This window comes from Pseudopipra pipra, chromosome 19 (assembly GCF_036250125.1).
Source record: "Pseudopipra pipra isolate bDixPip1 chromosome 19, bDixPip1.hap1, whole genome shotgun sequence".
In the NCBI taxonomy this organism is placed as follows: Eukaryota; Metazoa; Chordata; class Aves; order Passeriformes; family Pipridae; genus Pseudopipra; species Pseudopipra pipra.
Window position 1 is genome coordinate 12,040,010 of NC_087567.1, and position 18,981 is coordinate 12,058,990.

The following is an 18,981-nucleotide window of genomic DNA, read 5'->3' on the forward strand; positions in this document are numbered from 1 at the left end:
ACACACCCCAGGCACAGGGCCTCTGCCTCATGTTCCCTACATTTATGGCAGAATAGCCTTCATGCAGCTTATGAGATTTAGATTACAAAATGATTAATAACATTGAGTTTAGAAATTGAACTCTGTGCAATGGAACATTAAAACCAGTAAACAAAATAAAGAAGTTTATTGCTGAAAACAGTCTACTTGAAAACCCACCAGTCCCACATTCTTACCTCTCCCACAGTGCAGGGGTGGCCATTGGGACATGCTATCAAGAGAGAAACAAACAGGACAGCATTATAAGACAGATTTATAAAGCCCCTGTTATTTCCTTTCATAGGCACCAACATCCTGGAGCAAGAAATATGCTTCAAGATCTAACCAAAAGCCCTGACTGTCACAAACCTCAAAGGAATGACAGGCCTACACAGGAACTCAAGGAATTTTTCAGCGCTGCTTCTCCTTGAAAACAAGGAATGGAAGCCTGAAAGATTCTGCTCTGAGTGCCAAAGTGGCATTCCTTCAGGAATGCTCCCAGCCCCGGACTCCCAGGCTGCAATAAGGTCCTGCTGTGGGGAGAGAGACTAAAAGCTGGCCAGGAAGGTGGCCCAGTGCTCTTCTCTCACACTTGTGAACATTGCCACAAGTGACAGGACAGGTCGTGTGCCCCCTAAAACTCTGCAAACAGCTGCAGACTGAAGATTAAACAGACATTTGATGCACTTTGGTGCATCACCCACACAAACCTTCATTATAAATGTTGATTTACAAAGGATAACTCATGCTGAAGAGTGTGTTTGTCCTCACACTTGGAATTCCAAACCCAAGGATTACCCTTCAATCCCTTCCAAAGTCATCCAGGGGCACTTACTGTACCAGCGCAGAGCGGCCACTCCTTCCCAGGCCCTCGCCTGGGCCATGATGTCCTCTGGCATTGTGGGCAGGAATGAGTGCTGAGGGGGAAAAAGGGAAAAAGGTGACAAATGGACCTACAAATCAGTTCTTTCCTGTAGCAGTTGCTCACTGCTTCTTTATTCACAATGGGGAACATGAGACATCTGAACAGAGTTCAGGCAGGTGACGTAGACACAGATCTTCAAATTCTGCCTTTGAAAATCCACTCTCAGAACTGTCTGTATTGTTAAGACTTGCATGTGCACTCTCCAGACATCCTGAACTGGATTCCTGATGCACTCTGGTGTGTACCAGCCATTTCCTTACACTTTAGGCAGCCAGCAGTGGAGCAGCAGCTCCCTCCACCCCGACTCAGGAGCCAGTGCTCCCTGGAGCAGGCAGGTCTGCACAGCACCCACTGCTTCCAGCTCTGCTCACTCAAATACCAGCAAAAGTATTTTCTTGATACTGCTCAGGATGCAGAGGTGCCTTTTTAAGGCTGGACCTTGTTGTTGTGCTATTTAACCCCAACAGCACTGAAATAATCACACATCAGCATTTCACAGCTTTTGATGTCATGATGTTAAGAAAGGTCAGATTACAGAGGATCCCACAAACACAGGAAAGAACTAGAAACATGCTGAACTGCATCTGAGTTCCATCTCTTTACCTCCATGGTGTGTGGCTGGAAGGCCAGGTTCCTGAGGGGCTGCAGGACGGGGCTGTGCCCACACAGCAGCACAGCAGTGGTGTGAACAGCCACCTCAACCAGTGCCCTGTGCTGGCTGGAGCTCTGGGGGTCCACGCTCAGGGCTGGCAGGGCATTCCCCACAAGGGCAGCTGCAAAGTGCTGCAGCTCTGGAGAATTCAGGACTTGGGAGTTCTGGATGAACTGAGTCATCGTGGCTGTTTGCTGAAAGAACACATTGAAAAGAAATACACCCAGCACGACACTGCCCAGCCCAGTGAAGAGGACTGTCAGCTGCTTCCCACGCTGGGCTACCCCGCTTTGAAAACACTCCCAGACTGCCCAGCCTGGGACATCACCGTGTCTGGGGCAGAGGAACAAAAGCTCTTCCACCTCTGACTCAAATCCCCTTTATCCTTTTCCACGAAGCAGGTTTGTCACAAGCTTCCAAGGGGAGGGTCTTACCTGCTGCTTGGGATGAAGGCTCGGGTCCCTGGCGCCGTACAGGGCAGTGACCTCCCGGAAAAGGGCCAGGAGCAGGTGGACTGATTCCACAGCTGGGGAGCTGCTGGAAGCCTGGAGAAGAATGGATGATGTGGCAGGGAACAGAACAGAGCTGTCCCAGCTACAGTGGCTGCACACACAGGTGAGAAAGCAAAGAAAACACGTGTGTCTGCAGCACAAGGCACCGTGACCTGCAAGCAGAGGCCCCTTGGGTACCTGCACGGGAACAGACACTGCCCACAGGGACACAGAGCTGAAAGAGTGGCCATCCCAACCCCAGCAGGTCCTGGTGAGGGGTGGGCTGTACCTTCTCGGCCTGGAGGAGCCCCTCAGCCGTGCCCTCCACCATGGCCCGTCCCACGGCGTCGCGCAGGGCCCGGTACCTCTCCCCACACGCCAGGTACCGGTCGATGGGGTTGGCCTGGCTGCTCTGGACCTGCAAAGGAACGACCCATGCAGAGCGCTGTGGGCAACAGCCAGCTGTTGGTGAAGGCAGAATCTCCTCTTCCTCCCCAGCACTGGGGCATTTCAGCCTTCCCAGAGAGGCAGCAGCAGGCACGGCCACCCAAGGACTCTGCACAGCCAGGAGAGACTCCATTGAGCAGAGAGCAGGGACAAGTCAGCTTCACAACCACTCCCACCGTGGCGGGTCCCCCAGGAGCCACACAACAGTAGAAACACCCCAAAGCAGCACCAAGTGAGGATGAAGAGGAGCCCAGAACCATCTCCAGGAGACACCTCTTCTTTACCTGTCGCAGGATTTCCGCTGGGAACACCCACTGGAACCGTGGCTCTGTGACAAGCTTCTGAGCAAACTCCATCCCATACTGACTGGCAACCCTGCGGACCAGGTACACACGATGCCAGTCGTTCCCAGTGAGGCTGCAGAACCTCCTCACGCTTGCCAGGTAACGCTGCTTCTCCTCTGCCTGGTCTTGCTCTGGAGGGAAAAAAAAAAAAAAGGAAAAGGGTAAAAGCACATCCCATCTTTTAAAACTTCTGTCTGCACCAGCTGTAGCACCAAATCCCTTTACTAGTACTGAGTAACTACACGGGAGAACTTTAGAGCCCTCTCTTCCCCAGGTGTTGTCTAGAGCATTTCCTCAGCCAGGTTTCAGACAATGATTCATTTCTTTGACAGAGAAGATATAAACTCTTTGATATAAACTCTTAATCCCTTTTAGCTGCAGAGAGCTCTCATTCCTATAAAACAATAAACCTTACAGCAGTCATGTGTCTGAAGCAGAATTTATGCTTTAAAGTTCAATTGAGTGGGCTCTAAATAAAAGTCACTGTTGGAATCTGGAGGATAAAACAAATCTCCTTCCAAAGGTGTAATTGCCACGTGATGACACCTTTGGAGTCACCAGCACAGCCTTGCTACCAGTTATAGAACACTTCTCACACATGGTACAGGGGACAAACACCGACTGACACCCTCAAGAGAAGAGAGAGTTGCTCTTGTTCTTGGCCACACATCAAAGCAGGTTCAGCAGAGCACGGGTGCACTGACTGCATCCAGCCCACCTGCCCTGGTGCCTTTGCTCTGTATCCAGCATTCCCATTTTCCAGCAGACTAATTAGGCTTACGTGTGTGCTGCTGCAAGCCAGAGATGAGCTCTGCAGCCCTGCTGAGGTACAGGCGGACCTTGGCCACTGCCTGCAGGTATTCCACGGATGATTCCTGAGGAGTCTCTCGGTTGCTCCCTGGGAGATAGTTCTCTGGAAAGCCCTCTCTTCCAAGCAGATTGTTTATATGCTCATATCCAAGGCTGTCCTCAGACTTTTCACACAGGGAATCCTAAAGAAGGGCCAGGATGTGGCATGAGCAGCAGAGACACTTCAGTCAGCACTGGCACCCACACTGCAGTGAGCACAGCAAACCCACATCTCTCCCTGCACCCTCCACCCCACTGCCATTAGCTCCTCCCTGTGACCTCTCCAGTGCTTATCCTAAACCTCTGCAACATCACCAAGCACCATTTTTACAGTGTGCCCCAGCTGTCCCACATTCCCTAAGCATGGAGCCAAGCAAGAGCCATGAGCAGGCTGACTGGCCACACACACCCCATGTCCCAAGGTGCCAAGCTTTACCTGTCCCTTAGGAAGAACACAATGTTGATTTTATAAAGAAACCCTTCTACAAGAAACTCTAGCTGGTCCCTGAGAGCAGGTTCTGACCAGGTGATTTGATATCAGCTTCCTTTTGGGCTTCCTAGTTGGACAACTAGTTATTGTACACAAGAAACTTGCCTAAAATAGCAGTAGAGTTTCTATTCCTGACTTTTTTTATTCCTGCAACAGTTTCAAGGCCCAGCTAATACCTCCCCAGCACTCTTACCTCTATGCAGTTGACAAAAAGTAAGTAGAGCTCTTTTTTGTCATTTTTCTCTAGGAGCTCGTTGTGCTCCACCTGGGACAGGTAGTGCTGCACATCAGCTTTCACTTCATTGAAGCTACGGGAGAGAGAAACACCCCCTCACACAGCTGCCATGCTGAGAGCTACTACTCATGTCCTAAATCATAACAGAACTACCAGTGATGCCTGTGTGACATGTGGGGTCACTCTGGATCCAGCTGGAAGATGGAAAAGCCATTAGGCCCCGTTTTGCAGATGCCATCTGGCTTCACAGCCTGAGCCAGGCTTCGATCGCCAGCGATGCTCAAGGAGCATTTCCAGGGCAGAAGGCATCTGATCTGCTTTAAGCATCTGATTTAGGAGGTGATCACACCTGAGAAGTGGCTTCTGAGCCCTGCCTGCAAAGGGAGGCTGGGAGAGCTGTGGGAACGGGGAGGTCTGTGGAGCAGACAGATCAGTCCTGATTAAACCTCTGTGGATGAGGAGCACTGCTTTGCTGACCTGGAGCATAGCAGTCAGCCAGCTACCTTCCAGCCACCCAGCCACCCCCCTTCAGCACAGGGCTGGGTCAGGAGCAGCCAGGGAAACCTTGGCACAGCCTGCTCAGATACTCCACCACAAGCTCCATGCAAGCCAGCCAAGCTGCATTGCTAATGCAAAGGCCTGGGATGAATTTCACCTGCCAGGATTCAAATTCAAGGAACAGCGTGGAAGTGAGAGCAGTGATCAGATTGGCTCGATGGGGTTGTGAACAGAGCTGAGCCATGCCCTGATACAGCACCCCTCAGCTGTCCCACTGCTCACCTGTACTTCAAGAGCAGCTTCAGCATCACTGAGCGGATGATGGGAGTTTCATCCACCTCATCATTGAACGGGGACAGGAATTTTGTGTAGACAGCAGGGTGATCTGGGGAGAGAAGGAAAAGACAGGTTTGGCAGGTGAGAGAAGGTGGTGGCAGACAGCTCCATGAGGCTGAGCATCAGGGTGAAGGGAGCTCACCTGAATCTTTCAGGAGGCTTCTGTGAACAAACAGCAGATCAAGGAGCCTCTGGATCACCTTCGTGTCAGGGGGTTCGTTGTCCTTGAAGCACATGGTAGTGACAACATCTATGAAGAAATTGTTGCACCTCTGCCGGAACAGGGCATTCCTTGCTATGGCATCTCTGGGGAAGGGTAAAAGCATTGAGACAGTGTTCAAATACAGAACCACCTAAATACAGAATGTTCAAACACAGAACCACTTAATGGAGGAATCATGCAGATAAAGACAAAAGTCACCAAGGTGAGATACTTTTCCAGCTTTCCAACTAGATGATCTTCAACCCAAATCATTCTATGATTCTGTAATTTACTGTTTTCTTACAGGGGCCAAGGCAGCTTCTTCCTTCTTTTGAAACAACAGACAGAATGGACAGGACCTGTTTGGTTCCAGAGGGAGAGCAGCAGAGTTCCCTCCCCCGTTCTGCTCATGGTGACAACCTCAGAGTGGAGAAATTCCTCACCACACCTGCCCCACTGCAAGGCTCCCCCCTTGGAGAGGGTGGAATACCTGATCTCCTTGGAGACAGTTAACTCCACATCCCCCACAGCGACTCTGCAGCATGGACAGTGCATCTGTGCTGGCACCAGCCACGTGCTGATGCACTTGTGGCAGAACACGTGTTTGCAAGGCAGGCAGACGGGATCCTTCAGCTCTCCCAGGCAGATGGGACACGGCTTCAGACCATATCTGTAATCCAGAAACAACAATGAACACAACTGCTTCCATGTTGTCTTATCAAAAGCCTTTAATAAGATGTTCATCTGCAACTAGACCAAGAGGAGATAACACCAGACCAGCTGGCTCACTGCTCAGCCCAGGGTGCAGAATCAAACGGGGTTATTGCTCTCATCTGGCTTTCACTAAAACACATGAAGTGCTGCCTTACCCCCAGAAATGTGCTGGCAACGTGGGCCATGTCCCTGCCTGTCCCCCTGTCAGTACCTGTAGAGCCTGCTGCTGACCTCGTCCTTACACTCCCACAGCACTGTCATCACTGCAAGAAAAGTTGGATGAGTCTTCATGTCTGAACCGTGCTGGAAACACTGCAGAGGGAGAGGACAAAGCTCAGTGACTCAGCTCTAACACCCGAGACAAAAATCCCCACGATCAGCAGAAGCGAAGAGGGAAGAGGTGAAATCACAGCTTTACCTTGGCGAGACGCAGAGTGTATTTCTTCACTAAAATCTCGAATTCTGGCATCACAGTGTTGATGCCAAACAGCACGTGTTCCACAAACAGAGCCATGGCAAACACCCGGTTCCAGCAGACTCTGTGGGAAGGAGAGCAGGGTTTCAAACAGAACATTATGAGCTGAGAGCAGGAATGGCAGTGCAGTCGGGCCAGTCAACGATCTCACTGCTTTTCATGCTTCCCATTACAGCAATTCTGCACTTCTCATGACATTCTTACTTTGCCCCTTTGTTATCCAAAGGGATTTTTGTGAAGGGCAGAACACACACAGCACCTAACCCAGGGGTCTGGCCTGGAGGCAGCACTGCAGCAGGACCAGCACCACTGCACACACCTTCCCACACCTCTAACTTCTATAGGAAGAAAGTAATTTAAAAAATACTAATCACAATTAACTATGTTTTCTTCATGTCAAATAAACTAAACGAGCTCTGTGAGAAATTGGGGTATCTCTCCAGGCTTTCTTCTAAAAGACAAGATGCACTGAAATTCCCCACCTCCCACAGCCTTTATGCCCAGGGGATGAAGTGGGGAGGCACTGCTGGTTGACAGGAACCTGAGGAGAGTTTTAAATAACCCCTGAACCCAGATGGAATGCACCGGATGCTACTGCCAGATTTAGAGGGAGAATCCACAGGAGATGAGAGGAAAAAATGTGGTTCTTGCTGCTTGGTATGTAATTGAGCCCAGCAGGAATCTGGAAAGGTTTGCAAAGACTGAGAAAAGCAGCACCAAGCAGCTTCAGGCTGTACCAATGCCCTAATTACCAGCCAGGCAGAGGAGCAGGGCTGTGAGCAGAGCTGTGGTACCCACCTGAGTTCCCTCAGCAGCTGATGGCACCGACTCCCACCCCGCTGTGCATCCTTCTCTTTACACAGAAATTCAACGGGCATCTGAAGGTTCCTCACTCTCTGCAGCCAGACCTCTGGGGGGGATGTCAGCACCTGGTTCTCCAGCTCTTCAGCACACACCAGTGCAGCCAACACATCCAGAACCTGGGCATGGACACAGGGGCCAAGTGTAACACAACAGCTGCAGCTCAGAATTACTCATGGACCTTGCTAGAGCACATGGTCTACTGAATAACATTCCACTTGATTATGTTAAGCTCTGGAATTCTCATGCCTGTGGCTTGGCCCCTTAGGACTGTTTTAACTAATGCAAAAGCAGGGCAAACTATTCTAAAACCTGCCAGTAGCAATAACAACACAGCAGATCATTCCTAATTCTGAGGATCCTGAGCTTGTGCTTCCCCCTCTGCTGCTGCTGAAATCCAAAGGAGAGTGAACTCCAGCCAACTCAGTGAAGACAGAGCTCCCTGCTAGGGCCGAGGACCACAAAGTGCCTGGCAGCGACTCTACCATCTCTGAGCGTGGAACTCCACATCCTTCCTGGTTGATGAGGTAGACAACCACACGGGGGTTCACAGCCAGGATCCTGGAGAGGTTCTGCAGGCGGCTCCTGAACTGGTTGTATGCCAGGTGGACCCAGGGCAGGGCGGGCACGGGCTCCTCTCCCCGGGGGGACGCAGCCGCCCACTCGGCCACGCAGGACACGAACGCGGAGCGCAGGCACTGCGGGGGAGGAGTTAAACCAACATTAAAAAAGGGCTTTTATATCATTAGTTTTGCACCAGAAACACTGGCAAAATCCTCTGAGAGAAGAGAGTCAGTTCCTTACAAAGACAGTCTTAAATGTGTCAATTTATACGGGTGCTGCTTTCTGAGCAATCTCAGCAGCCGCTCAGTGGCAAAGCACCTGCTTTGGGGTGCCCTTGCTGTTGGTCTGTCTCAGAGGGGGATTTTCTCTGAGAGGCAGGACTGATTCAGGAGAAGACATTCACAAGCATCACGCTCTTCTCTCCATCCAAAGGGTTTCCAGCTCTTGTTCCAGACACTGACCTGCAGCTCCACTTGGGAGGAGACATTGATGGTCAAGAAAATAAAGTCTGTGATGTAGCACTGGAAGAGCATCTGCCTGTCTTCCTCAGGCAGAGCAGAGATAAATTTTCCCAGGGCAGTTTTCTGGAAGATATCCACAAACTTCTCAGCATGGTCTGGAAAACGAGAACGCAGAAAAAAGCTGGATATTGGGAGGAGGCTGGCTTTGACACAGCATCTATCCTAGACAGACTGACACCTAATTAATCACTGAGGCACCCAGCACTCCCCTCATTCAGGGCACTAATGAGGGACTCAGGCCAGGCCTTGTCAGCCCAGCACCAGTGTCGTATTTCTGGAATCTCACCTTGTCATTAACTCTTGGCACCTCCACAGCATTTTGAATGCAAGGGCACAGATAGGTGAGGAAGATTAATAGTGAGAAGCACAAAGAAAAGCTGCCTGCACAGAGCTCTGCTGGCTTGCAGGAGCACAGAGGGACTGAAGGTGACTCCAGTGTCCTGGAGGGGCACAGCAGTGACAAACCAGAGCTCACAGGGCAGGTGGAGATGCTCAAGCCAGGCTCTCACCTTCAGTGTTTTGGATGTATTGAGCTTCCAACCACATCTCATCCAGGTACTCCTTTATCCTCCAGCTGAAGGGCATCTCATTCCCAGCATCAGCAGACACCACCATGTTGTTCTGCACCAGAATTATCTCTGGCTGAGAGCTGGGAGATTAAAAGGTCATTAATGCACTGGGCTTTTGCCTGGGAAGCACATTCAGACAACAGAGGCAGAAGGTGCAGAAAGCAAGAAATCAGCCCTAGGAGGGGACAAGAGAAGGGGAGAGAACTGCAGGGCTCTGATACAGCTCATTTTGCCAGCTGTGGAGCACCAGCACTTCCTCAGCCAGCATTCCCTGGCCAGAGGGCTGTCCTGGCAGGACACGTGGGCTGCAGGGGCTGGGCAGGACGTGGCAGTGACCTGTGCAGCCCCCAGCAGTGCCCAGGGCACAGCACAGTGTCCCTCTGCCATGTGGGATTAAAGCCAGTGCTGGGCTGCTCCCAAGCCCTCCTGCTGCTCCCTCTGGGCTCACCTGTTCTTCCCCACCCCCGAGGGCACAGTCAGGAGTTTGGTATCACTGAAGATGAACATCCACAGGTTTGTCACCCACTTTGCTGCTGGCCTGGCCAACAGCTCCAGGTTGCCATCCCTGTCTATGACAGAAATCAGGAGAGCCAGGAATGGAGTGATCACCTTCTGGACTCGCTTCCACAGGGTGTGCCTTTGGGGCAGAGAGAGACAGAAAAACTCATGATTTAGTTTTGCTGAATGATTATAAATGAATTAAATGCTTTTTCAGGCCATCAGCTACACGATTGCTGCCATGGATAACATTGATTACAACGAGGCAGAAGAGAAGTACATGAAAGGACCACCTGTAAGGGAAAGGTATTTTTTATTTTCAGTATTCTTTAGACTTTGGTTACTAGTTTTCTGTTTATATGGAAGAGTTCAGTGTTCTCCCTCCTGTGAAGGAGTGACCTCCAGGGAGGTGACTGTCCTGAATAGTTGCTGACATTTGCTTGAGAGGAAATCCTAATCCTGCCTTTAAGGGAAAAAAATACCACCAATAAACCCCTACACTTCTCTCACTCCTGGCTTACCTGTAATCCCACTGTTCCACTCAAAGCACTTGAGCATTCTTGTCCCAGCACAGCCCATTCAGCTCTAAATCACCCCCCTCAGGAGCCAGGAGAGGCTAAAACTGCCTTTGGAGGGTTTCCAGCACAGACTGGAGGCTGACACTGCAAATATTCAGATTACACAAAACTGCTGCCTCTGCTGCACAGGTGCCATTTGCAGCCCCTTCCTGGAAGCCTGCACATTCCAAGGATTGCTGCTGTCCTCACCTGAAGGTACCTCCCTCCTGGAGAGCACTGAGGTTGGAAGCCTCCCGAAGCACCCAGTTTTTAGGGTGAAGGGAAATTTCTTCTTGCTTCTTCAAAAGGCTGGAGAGACGAGCCTTTGTAATCTTCAGGAAAGAGGCTACAAAACAAGAAGGAACTTGCATTTTCTGTTGTATTAGCATTGCATCCAAATGCAGATATCCCACCAAGCACAGCATTTCACGGTTATTTCAATAATTAGCCAACTAGGGGAAAAAAAAAAACCAGCCACCAGAGCCAGCACAGCCAGAGAGAAAGCCACCACCTGAACTGCAGGAAAAGCCCTACAGCCATGAAAGGAGCAACAGACTGGAGCAGGGACACACACTCCTGGGAGATCCTCCTTGTCCACAGTGACCCTTGGGTCCCCAGTGACCTGACTGACACGGGTTGGGGGTCCCCCAGATGCCCAGGGACCTGCAGCACATACCCTTCAAGTCATCCTCCTTGGAGAGGAGGCCGAGGAGAATCTTAATGCGCTTCCTGCTCCGACTCAGGTCCTCGTTCTGGTCCCGCAGCATCCCCACAGCACTCTGCACACAGGTCCTCAGCAGCACGGTGGTGTCCAGGACCTCACCCTGCCCAGAACAGCAGGAACAGGATCATTCCTCTCCAGTGCTGCACTCCTGCCCCAGCACACCCCTCCTGGAATGGTGACAGTGCTCCCTGGAAAGGATCTGTTCCCTGGCACCACCGCTCCCAGCTCTCATCTCAGAATGCAACTCTGAGTCCTTTTGCTGTCAAGTACATGATGCAACTTCTGTGGCCCTTCAAACTGGCCTGTGACATAGCACTTGTACTGAGATAAGATTCCCACAGATGAAAGATTCAGCAGTTCAGCAGGAAGAGTGAAAATGATAAATGTGACCAGGGAAAATTTGCCCTCCCTGGGGAACATTTCAGCACGTGAAGGGCAAAAGCCACATATCCCTTGTCCTGGGCATCCTCCAGCTGAGGCTGTCAGGGGAACATAAGCCAGTGTGGATGTGGCTGCAGCACAGCCAAGCTCTCAGCCAGCTCCAGCACAGCTCCAATGCACACCCCAAAGCACACCCAGCTGGAGAGGCAGGCTCAGAAACACAGCTCCCACCTTCAGGGTGAGAAAGAAAACAGAAGCCTTTAAAGCTGATTTTTGAAAATTAGAAGTATGAAATGACTAAGGATTTAGAGGGTCCTCAGGATGGTTTATTTCTTTAGTGATGCTGATTTTGACTGGACAGTGGGGAGGAGGAATTTTTGTCTGATCATTCACATTCATGATGCAAATACTGCTGATGGATTTCAAGGCAATGGGGATGCAAAAGGTGTGTTGCACCCATGGATGACAGAGCAGAGACCCATCCTGACAGCTGAGAAGCAAACAAATGTATTCTGAACTGACCTCACAGTGCTCTGCTCCTGACACTGGCATTTCAACCTCCATCTCTTCCTCCTGTGCTTCTCCATTCACAGGCAGAGCTGCAACTAAGGTGTAGAATTTTTATTAGAAAGCAGCAGTAAATTTCTGCATCAGTCAGATAAGGGTTTATTTTAGCAAGTGCAACCCAGATCAGCAGAAGATCTGTCAGATCCATTAGCACCTGCATCCACCTCCCAAATACAGACACAGCTGTTGGGGCTGTCAGGCTTCATGCAGCAAGAACTGGAAGAAGTGACACTGAGCTGATGCCCTAAGCTCTCCCAGAATCCTATCAGGCAGTGTGAGAGTAAGAAAAAACTGAGGGGAAAGAAAGACCCTTGTCAGTGGTGTCTGTCACACAGCACCTGCTGCCTCTCGTGATGGGACAGAGCACTCAGGCTGCTGAGCAGTGCAAATGCCACATTCCTGTCAAAAGAAAAAGGCAAAACTACCAAATTAACCTACCTGACGACCCAAAGTTGTAGCAATGAACTAAATACAAATACCAGTTGGGATCCCCCCCAAAAAACACCTTCTGAGCAGGGACAGTCACAGTTGCATTGTACCAGTGGTTCCTCTAGCACCAAGTCTGGGACCACAGCTCCCCTTTTCCCACTGGCACATCAGCCCCAGTGGCTGGCAGAGCTCACCTTTGGTTTTGCCTGAGCCCTCAGAGAACAGCTGGCTGATGGTGAGGTTCTGCAGGGCCGTCATGTCCGAGACCATGTCCTTGGACCTGCGCAGGTCGTCGATGTGCACTGACTGCCACAGGCCTGCAGGAGAGAGCAACAGCAAGAAATCATTCCATGCCTGCAGCCTGTTCTTCCAGAACAGCTTCCCAAAAACTACCTGCCACCACCTGTGGGTTTACATTCAGAGCTCACTCACTCTCACCTCTCGCTGTAGGAAGGGAAGCAGAGTTCCCTCAGAACACACTCCCTGACAGGGCACACACAGGACCAGGGCTCTGAGGCTCTCAGAAGCCATCAGACCCAGAGGAGCCTTCTGCTGAGAGCAGAACATGTCAGCACTGATCCCCCAGGCCAGGCCCTGTGGCACAGGGAAGCAGCTCTGACAAGGCACAGGACACACCACGTCCAGATCTTCAGCATTCAAAAGGACAGTGAGCAAGAGAAGCAACTGCCTGGAGCCAGCTGAAGAGTGAGGAGGGACAGACGGGCTCACCCACCTCCATGGAATCCCACGTAGGACGTTCCTCCTTCCAGCCGGGAAAGCTTCATGATAAAGTAAACGAAGACAGAGACGTCTCCCAGGTCCCCCTTGTTGATCTCATTGACGACGGTGTATCTGCAACACAGCAATGCTGGCAGAGCACACACAGGCTCCAGGGCACGGCTCCTTCCTCTGAGCAGACACGTTTCCTCTCCCCAGACAGGCCAAGTGACTCTCACTCCTTCCACCCCGCCAAGCTGCCACCTCCAGCTGTGCCTCAGATGATCCCCTGACCCTCAGCTCTTCAGGACTCCTGCAGCCAGTGGGCAGGATTCACACTTCAAAGGGGATTATCTGCTCACTTGACCCAGCTTAGTTTATTTTGACTTGGGCTATGCATTATTATTTGAAATATAATTAGTGCATCCAGATTCACTCTGCTGCAGAATAAAGGACTGCACATTCCTGAGTCTGAAATCCCCAAACAGCACGAATAAGGTGGTGAGGAGTGGCCAAGCAGAATTGAACCACTTCACACCCGACTTACTTGGCAGAGGCGACGAGCTGGGCATCTTGAGAACCATCTTCAAAGTCTGTCTGAATAATAAGGACTTTATTTCCTGAAGTGGCATCCAGGAAATCCCTACAGAGTGAAAAGGGATTTAACAGAAGTCACTAAGTGTAAAAACCAAACATTAAAGACTAAAGAACCAGTCACTCCACATTAGCTTTGGCTGCTGCAGGCAGAAGGAGAGACTAAAACACCAAACCCCACCTGTGTCTGATAAGGTTTGCTCCAAGCCAGCCCACTGTCAGCACAGCACGGGCTCCTGCCTCCCTTTCCCATGTGTGACTCCAGGTGTTCTGCCCACACACCTTCCACCCAGCTGATGGCCTGTTCCGAGCAGGATAACGCCAGCCCAGACTCACCTGATGCTCCTCAGGAAGGAGTACTCCGTGTCAAACTGCTGCAGGAACAGGATCTGGGGCCTTTGGGCTTTCCCCTGCACCTCCCTCTCCAGGCAGGCAGCGTCGGCGCTGGTGAGCAGCCGGGAGAAGGTGGTGACCTGGGGACAAGGGGCAGGAATGCAGCAGGCAGGCAGCACAGACCCCTCACCTGTGCTCTGTGCTGCAGAGCTGGACTGCACCCCCAAAACCAACACTGCCAACAGGCAAAGGGCCAATGTGGGCTGTTACAGCAACCCAGGGCCACTGCTGGACATCCTGCAGCCCTGGCAGGATAAACAAAAACCTGAGGGCAGGTCAAGGGTTGTTGGGAGGCCCCCACCAGGCACTCACCTCTGTGAAGGCTGTTTGGGACCCAGACCCCTGGTGGACGTGAGCGCGGAGAAAGTCTGCAAAGGACGTGTGCTGCTGCTGCCTGAAGTACGTTTTGGCCAGGGAATCTGCCATGAACATCCCCCCGGAGCTGCAGAGGCGGATGACGGCGTCGGGGGTGGCACAGTTCAGCAGGGCCAGCTGGGCCTCCCTCTTCACCCGGGCCTGGAGCTCCCCGGCAGGACACTGTGCCCGCAGCCTCTCCGTGGTCTGCAGCACCACCGAGGCGCAGGTGCTGGGCTGGTAGCCCACGAACACGTCGGCCGGGCGGTACCGCTGCTGGCTCAGGAAGTGCTCCTCCGTACTGACCGCGGCGAACTCCTGCACCCACCTCTGCAGCTCCCTCACGGTTTCTCTTTGCCCCTTGTCCAGCACGGTGCTGATATCCAGGTAGTGCTTCTCCAGCCGGTTGATCAGTGGGATGGGGAAGTGCTTGTACACCACGTCCTTCTCCTCGATGACGATCAAGCGGAACTTGGGGTGCACGCGGCACTTCACCCGGTGGGTGCCCAGCCCCAAATCCACGTACTTCTGGCCAGCAAGGTACACGTAGTACTGGTTGAGGGCATCGTAGAGGCTCTCATAGAGGTTCTGCAAGTTGAGGAGCACAACCATTTGGCCGGTTTCCATGCAGACCTTCACACGGTTGATGTTCCTGCATATCTGGGTATATTCTTGGTCTTTAGGGAAACTGGAGCCAAAGATAATTTCTGGCTGCTGCCGGGCAGTGAAGAAAGCTTGCTGGAGGATCTGCAGTGCCGCGTAGTTCTCAGTCAACACAAGCAGGTATCTGCAATCCCCATCCTCAGCACTGCTGCAAATGTTCTGTCGGACCAGCTCAATCCTACTGATGTCATGAGCGTGTATCTCTCCTTTCTCTGGTAACTTTGAGGTGAATATTTCCAGGGCATTGACATCATCTTTGCCACCGAAGTTACGAAGAACCACTTCGGCGATGTCCTGAGGTGTCGGCTCGCTCTTGGAGTTCTTGGCTAAGGCAAAAAACATCTTTATGAGGCTGTAGTAGTCACGGAGACCAAAGAACTCCCTGTCTTGGGCCTTGCAAATATTTTCATACGCGTCTGCAAAGGGATGGAAATAGGGCTCGACCTTCTGCAAAGCCCCTCGTGATGAGCAGCAAATCCCCTTCGCGCTCTCGATGAGCTCCTCTCTGCTGGGGTCCCCACGAGACACAAAGATGCCTCGGTTCATCTTGGCAGGGTCCAGGGCCCAGTTGGAAATCCCAATGAAGCCAACCTTCTTGTGAGGAAGAGGGACATCATCTATGCAGCCATCTTCCAAAAGTGGGTGCAAAGTCTTCAAGGGCATTTTGGGAGAGTCTTCTGCCAGCCCAATCTCATCCAAAACCACCACAGAGACATATTCATCCAAGTTCTTCCCTTCCTGGAATCGAGCACAGTGCTTGAAAGTGCCTATGATTCCCTCCGGAGTGGAGAGGGGGCTGCACTGAAAAGACACGAGATGGATCTGCTTCAGGTCCTTGAACAAATCTGAATGAGCTGCTTGGCCCTGCATAGCGTCGGCCACGATGGTTTTCGCAAGGGATTTGGAACTCCCTGGTTTCCCAACGAGAAAAAGAGGGATTTTTAGCTCAATACAGATGACCATCATGAAGACATTTTCCTTCAAGGCCAAGTTTCTTGCTATGGTATCCCGGAGTTGCACACCACTCAGGAATAAGTCCTGCATCAGGGAGATTTCTTCCAAAATCTTTTTCTGGGTGTCATAAGGCTTTGGAAGGACCTGGCTGATGGCACTCCTGTAGGCCTCCTTCCTTTCCAAGGAGGCGTGATAGCAGACCCCAACTGCCAGCACCAAGGACCAGATAGTGTTGTTTCTCTCAACATTGCCCTTTGGTGCTTTCTTCTCAGCCAGGTACTTCTCCAGCTCCCTCAGCAGCAGCTCACTGTGCTTGTAAAACCACTTGAAAACTTCCATGCAGCGCTCCACGTCCCGCAGGCTGACGAAGCTGCACTCGTCGTCCCTCTGCCTCATGTACTTCTGGGAGGCAAAGAGCACCTCTGTGATTGCCTCCACATCACCCTGCTCCATGGGGACCTGCTCCGCGACCCGCTGCACGATCTGCTGGATGTACATCTTCTCCGTCAGGTTGTTCAGCTGCCCGAAATCCCACACTAACGGGATCATGCTGGGCGGGAGCGCGTGGACCCGGTACACGAGCTGCCTCAGAGGGACAGACCCGAGCTTATCCTTGGTCTCATCTGCTTTGACACGGTAGCCCAGCCCAGCCAATTCCAGGCGTTGGATCATCTTGGGCGTGTGCTTTCGATACGGGTTGCAGGCTGCGATGATCCGCAAGCCAGAGCCGGAGGCCAAAGGCTTCCCCTGCACCGTGCGGTCACACAGAACCTCCTTGATGCTGCTCACGGCCTCTGTCGTGTTGGCCTCATCAAAGAACAGGACAGTGTCCAACCCGTGCTGCTCCTTGTTGGCTTTAGCCAGGGCTTCTGCTTCTCTGATCCTGGCGTAGATCATCTCTGCAGTGGTACCTCCGTGGACTTTGACAAGCTTCATGTTCTCCACCTCTACAAAGCTTCTGCGTAACTGGCACAGGAACTTCACCAGTCTGGTTTTCCCACAGCCCGTCTCTCCCATGATGACAACCGGGATGTTGCATCGGAATCGCATCTCAATGGCCAAGATCTTCAGCACGTTGTCCGTGGTGAGCTCGTACGTCTCATCGGGGTCTACCACCCAGGAGAGCCCCAACACCATGCAGAGCCTCTCGAGCTTCTCGTGCCGAGGCAGCCGATCGAACGGCACGTTGAAGGGAACCCTCTGCAGTAACAAGCCCTGGTACAGCTGTGCAGTCATGATGTTCCGCTTGATGACGCTGCCGTTCAGAGGGTTGATGGCATCAACACCCCCAGGGCCGTTCGGCTGGAAGTGGAACCCGATGAACGTCATGGACACACGATCTTCATTGAAAAACAAGTAGGGGTGAGGCTCCGACTCCCACCTCTTCCGAATGCGGAACGGAAGAAGATCTTCCTCCGCCACGTTCTCCAGGTGGGAGGACTGTCTTCCCGAGCTCTGATCGGAAATGTTCAGGGAGGGCGTCGCAAAATCCCTCGCCATTAAAATCATGAAGGTAACGACAAAGTTTTTGAAACCTTTCAAAGTGTCCTGGACAAAGTCAGGGTTGCAGAAGACAGAAGCTTCACAGTCTCTCAGCTGAATGTTGAGGAACCAGGCGAAGTTGCGGAGCTCTGCCCAGGAGGGATCCACGATCCCGCAGTGCAGCAGGAACAGCTGCAGACATTCCGCCGGGCTCCCCTCCACCGAGTGGGCTTCGTACCAGAACACGTCCAGGTCACACCCCTGATCAAACCTCTTCAGATACTGGAAAGGTCTCTGGAAAGCCTCGCTGCGAAATTCCTCCTTGTCCATTCCCGGGTCCGAAACATCCCCACACTGTTTTCCAAGTGTCTCCATTTCTAGTACTTCTTTGGGAGACTTACAGGTTACTTTAGGGAACACATCTAAGAAATTATACTTCTGGCTTGCTGACACCTGGAGAAGAGGAAAGGAAAGAGTCATCACAGAGCTGATGATCAGAGCCCTGATCTTCTTCAGTTTAGTTAATCTGTTCTTAACAGTCTTCTTGGCTAAAACCACAGACCCAAGTAACGAGAGCCAGCCCATACAACCAGGACACCTTTTCCCCTTTGTATCCCTTCTTCCACATAAAGGGCACCAATGAATTCTATTCCCTTCTATACTTTCCTCCCTGGAACACGAGTCCTGTATCACCTCCAGCCCCTTCTCAGTGCTACCTCGAAGAAAACTAAACCCAAGAAACTGTCACTTCCATATTCTGTTCTTTTAGCTCCGTATAAATATTCCAGTACTTTCAAACCTGAAAATTAACACGAGGAACATTAGATTTTTCATTTTTCTGTTTCCTATAAATGTTACAGTGGGGCCAGTGAGGCTTGGACTAACAAGCCTTCAGAAGTCACCAGCCCAAGGGACTCATGACAGGCCCAATTTACTGTCTGATTTTAGTCTCACTTTGTACAACTCCAGGGACACCTCTTTGTAATGACACACAGCACATCCCAAATGGAGCAGAGAATTCCTGTGCTGTGTTTACAGTTACAGTCTCCATGTACAACCACGAGCAAAATGACTGAGAAATCCCCAGAAATGGAGCACTGCTGTGTACATACAGGTGTAGCTGCTTTCTTTGGCACTGGGGACACCTCAAGGATTTCAATGACATACAGATGACACTTCTGTCGCAGCCACATGTTGCCATTATTATCTGTCAGGTACTGCAAAACCAATAGCTTGAAGAGAAACTCTGGAATTCCACGCTGCACCTATCACAGGAAAAGACACAAAGGCATTTCCTCTTCATTTACCAATCACAACCTCACAGAATCACAGGACAGTTGAGGGTGGGAAGGTTCTTTGCTCAAAGCAGGCTCAGCTAGAATAGGCTGCCCAGGGCCACACCCAGCCAGGTTTTTAGTACCTCCAAGGATGAGACTTTACAGCTTCTCTAGGAAGTTGTTCTAAGTCTCTAGGAACT

At 51.5% G+C, this 18,981-nt stretch overlaps 1 protein-coding gene across 3 annotated transcripts in view; it reads right to left on the bottom strand.

Annotated features, from left to right (window-relative positions):
- Window positions 1-18,981, bottom strand: part of RNF213 (ring finger protein 213) — a 48,294-nt gene that overhangs the window by 7,716 nt on the left and 21,597 nt on the right. For all 3 annotated transcript variants that reach the window (XM_064676223.1, XM_064676221.1, XM_064676222.1), the window contains exons 27-53: window positions 18,617-18,769; window positions 14,364-17,957; window positions 13,995-14,131; window positions 13,612-13,707; window positions 13,081-13,199; window positions 12,542-12,664; window positions 11,874-11,956; window positions 10,923-11,070; window positions 10,457-10,592; window positions 9,640-9,828; window positions 9,132-9,271; window positions 8,563-8,717; window positions 8,023-8,235; window positions 7,475-7,656; window positions 6,620-6,740; window positions 6,413-6,513; window positions 5,978-6,157; window positions 5,428-5,591; window positions 5,232-5,334; window positions 4,410-4,524; window positions 3,659-3,869; window positions 2,818-3,008; window positions 2,376-2,504; window positions 2,030-2,140; window positions 1,547-1,789; window positions 854-935; window positions 216-250 (exon numbers count right to left, since the gene is read on the bottom strand). In XM_064676223.1, the coding sequence (XP_064532293.1) occupies window positions 216-250; window positions 854-935; window positions 1,547-1,789; window positions 2,030-2,140; window positions 2,376-2,504; window positions 2,818-3,008; window positions 3,659-3,869; window positions 4,410-4,524; window positions 5,232-5,334; window positions 5,428-5,591; window positions 5,978-6,157; window positions 6,413-6,513; window positions 6,620-6,740; window positions 7,475-7,656; window positions 8,023-8,235; window positions 8,563-8,717; window positions 9,132-9,271; window positions 9,640-9,828; window positions 10,457-10,592; window positions 10,923-11,070; window positions 11,874-11,956; window positions 12,542-12,664; window positions 13,081-13,199; window positions 13,612-13,707; window positions 13,995-14,131; window positions 14,364-17,957; window positions 18,617-18,769 (7,254 nt within the window). The remainder of the gene's footprint in view (window positions 1-215; window positions 251-853; window positions 936-1,546; window positions 1,790-2,029; window positions 2,141-2,375; window positions 2,505-2,817; window positions 3,009-3,658; window positions 3,870-4,409; window positions 4,525-5,231; window positions 5,335-5,427; window positions 5,592-5,977; window positions 6,158-6,412; window positions 6,514-6,619; window positions 6,741-7,474; window positions 7,657-8,022; window positions 8,236-8,562; window positions 8,718-9,131; window positions 9,272-9,639; window positions 9,829-10,456; window positions 10,593-10,922; window positions 11,071-11,873; window positions 11,957-12,541; window positions 12,665-13,080; window positions 13,200-13,611; window positions 13,708-13,994; window positions 14,132-14,363; window positions 17,958-18,616; window positions 18,770-18,981) is intronic.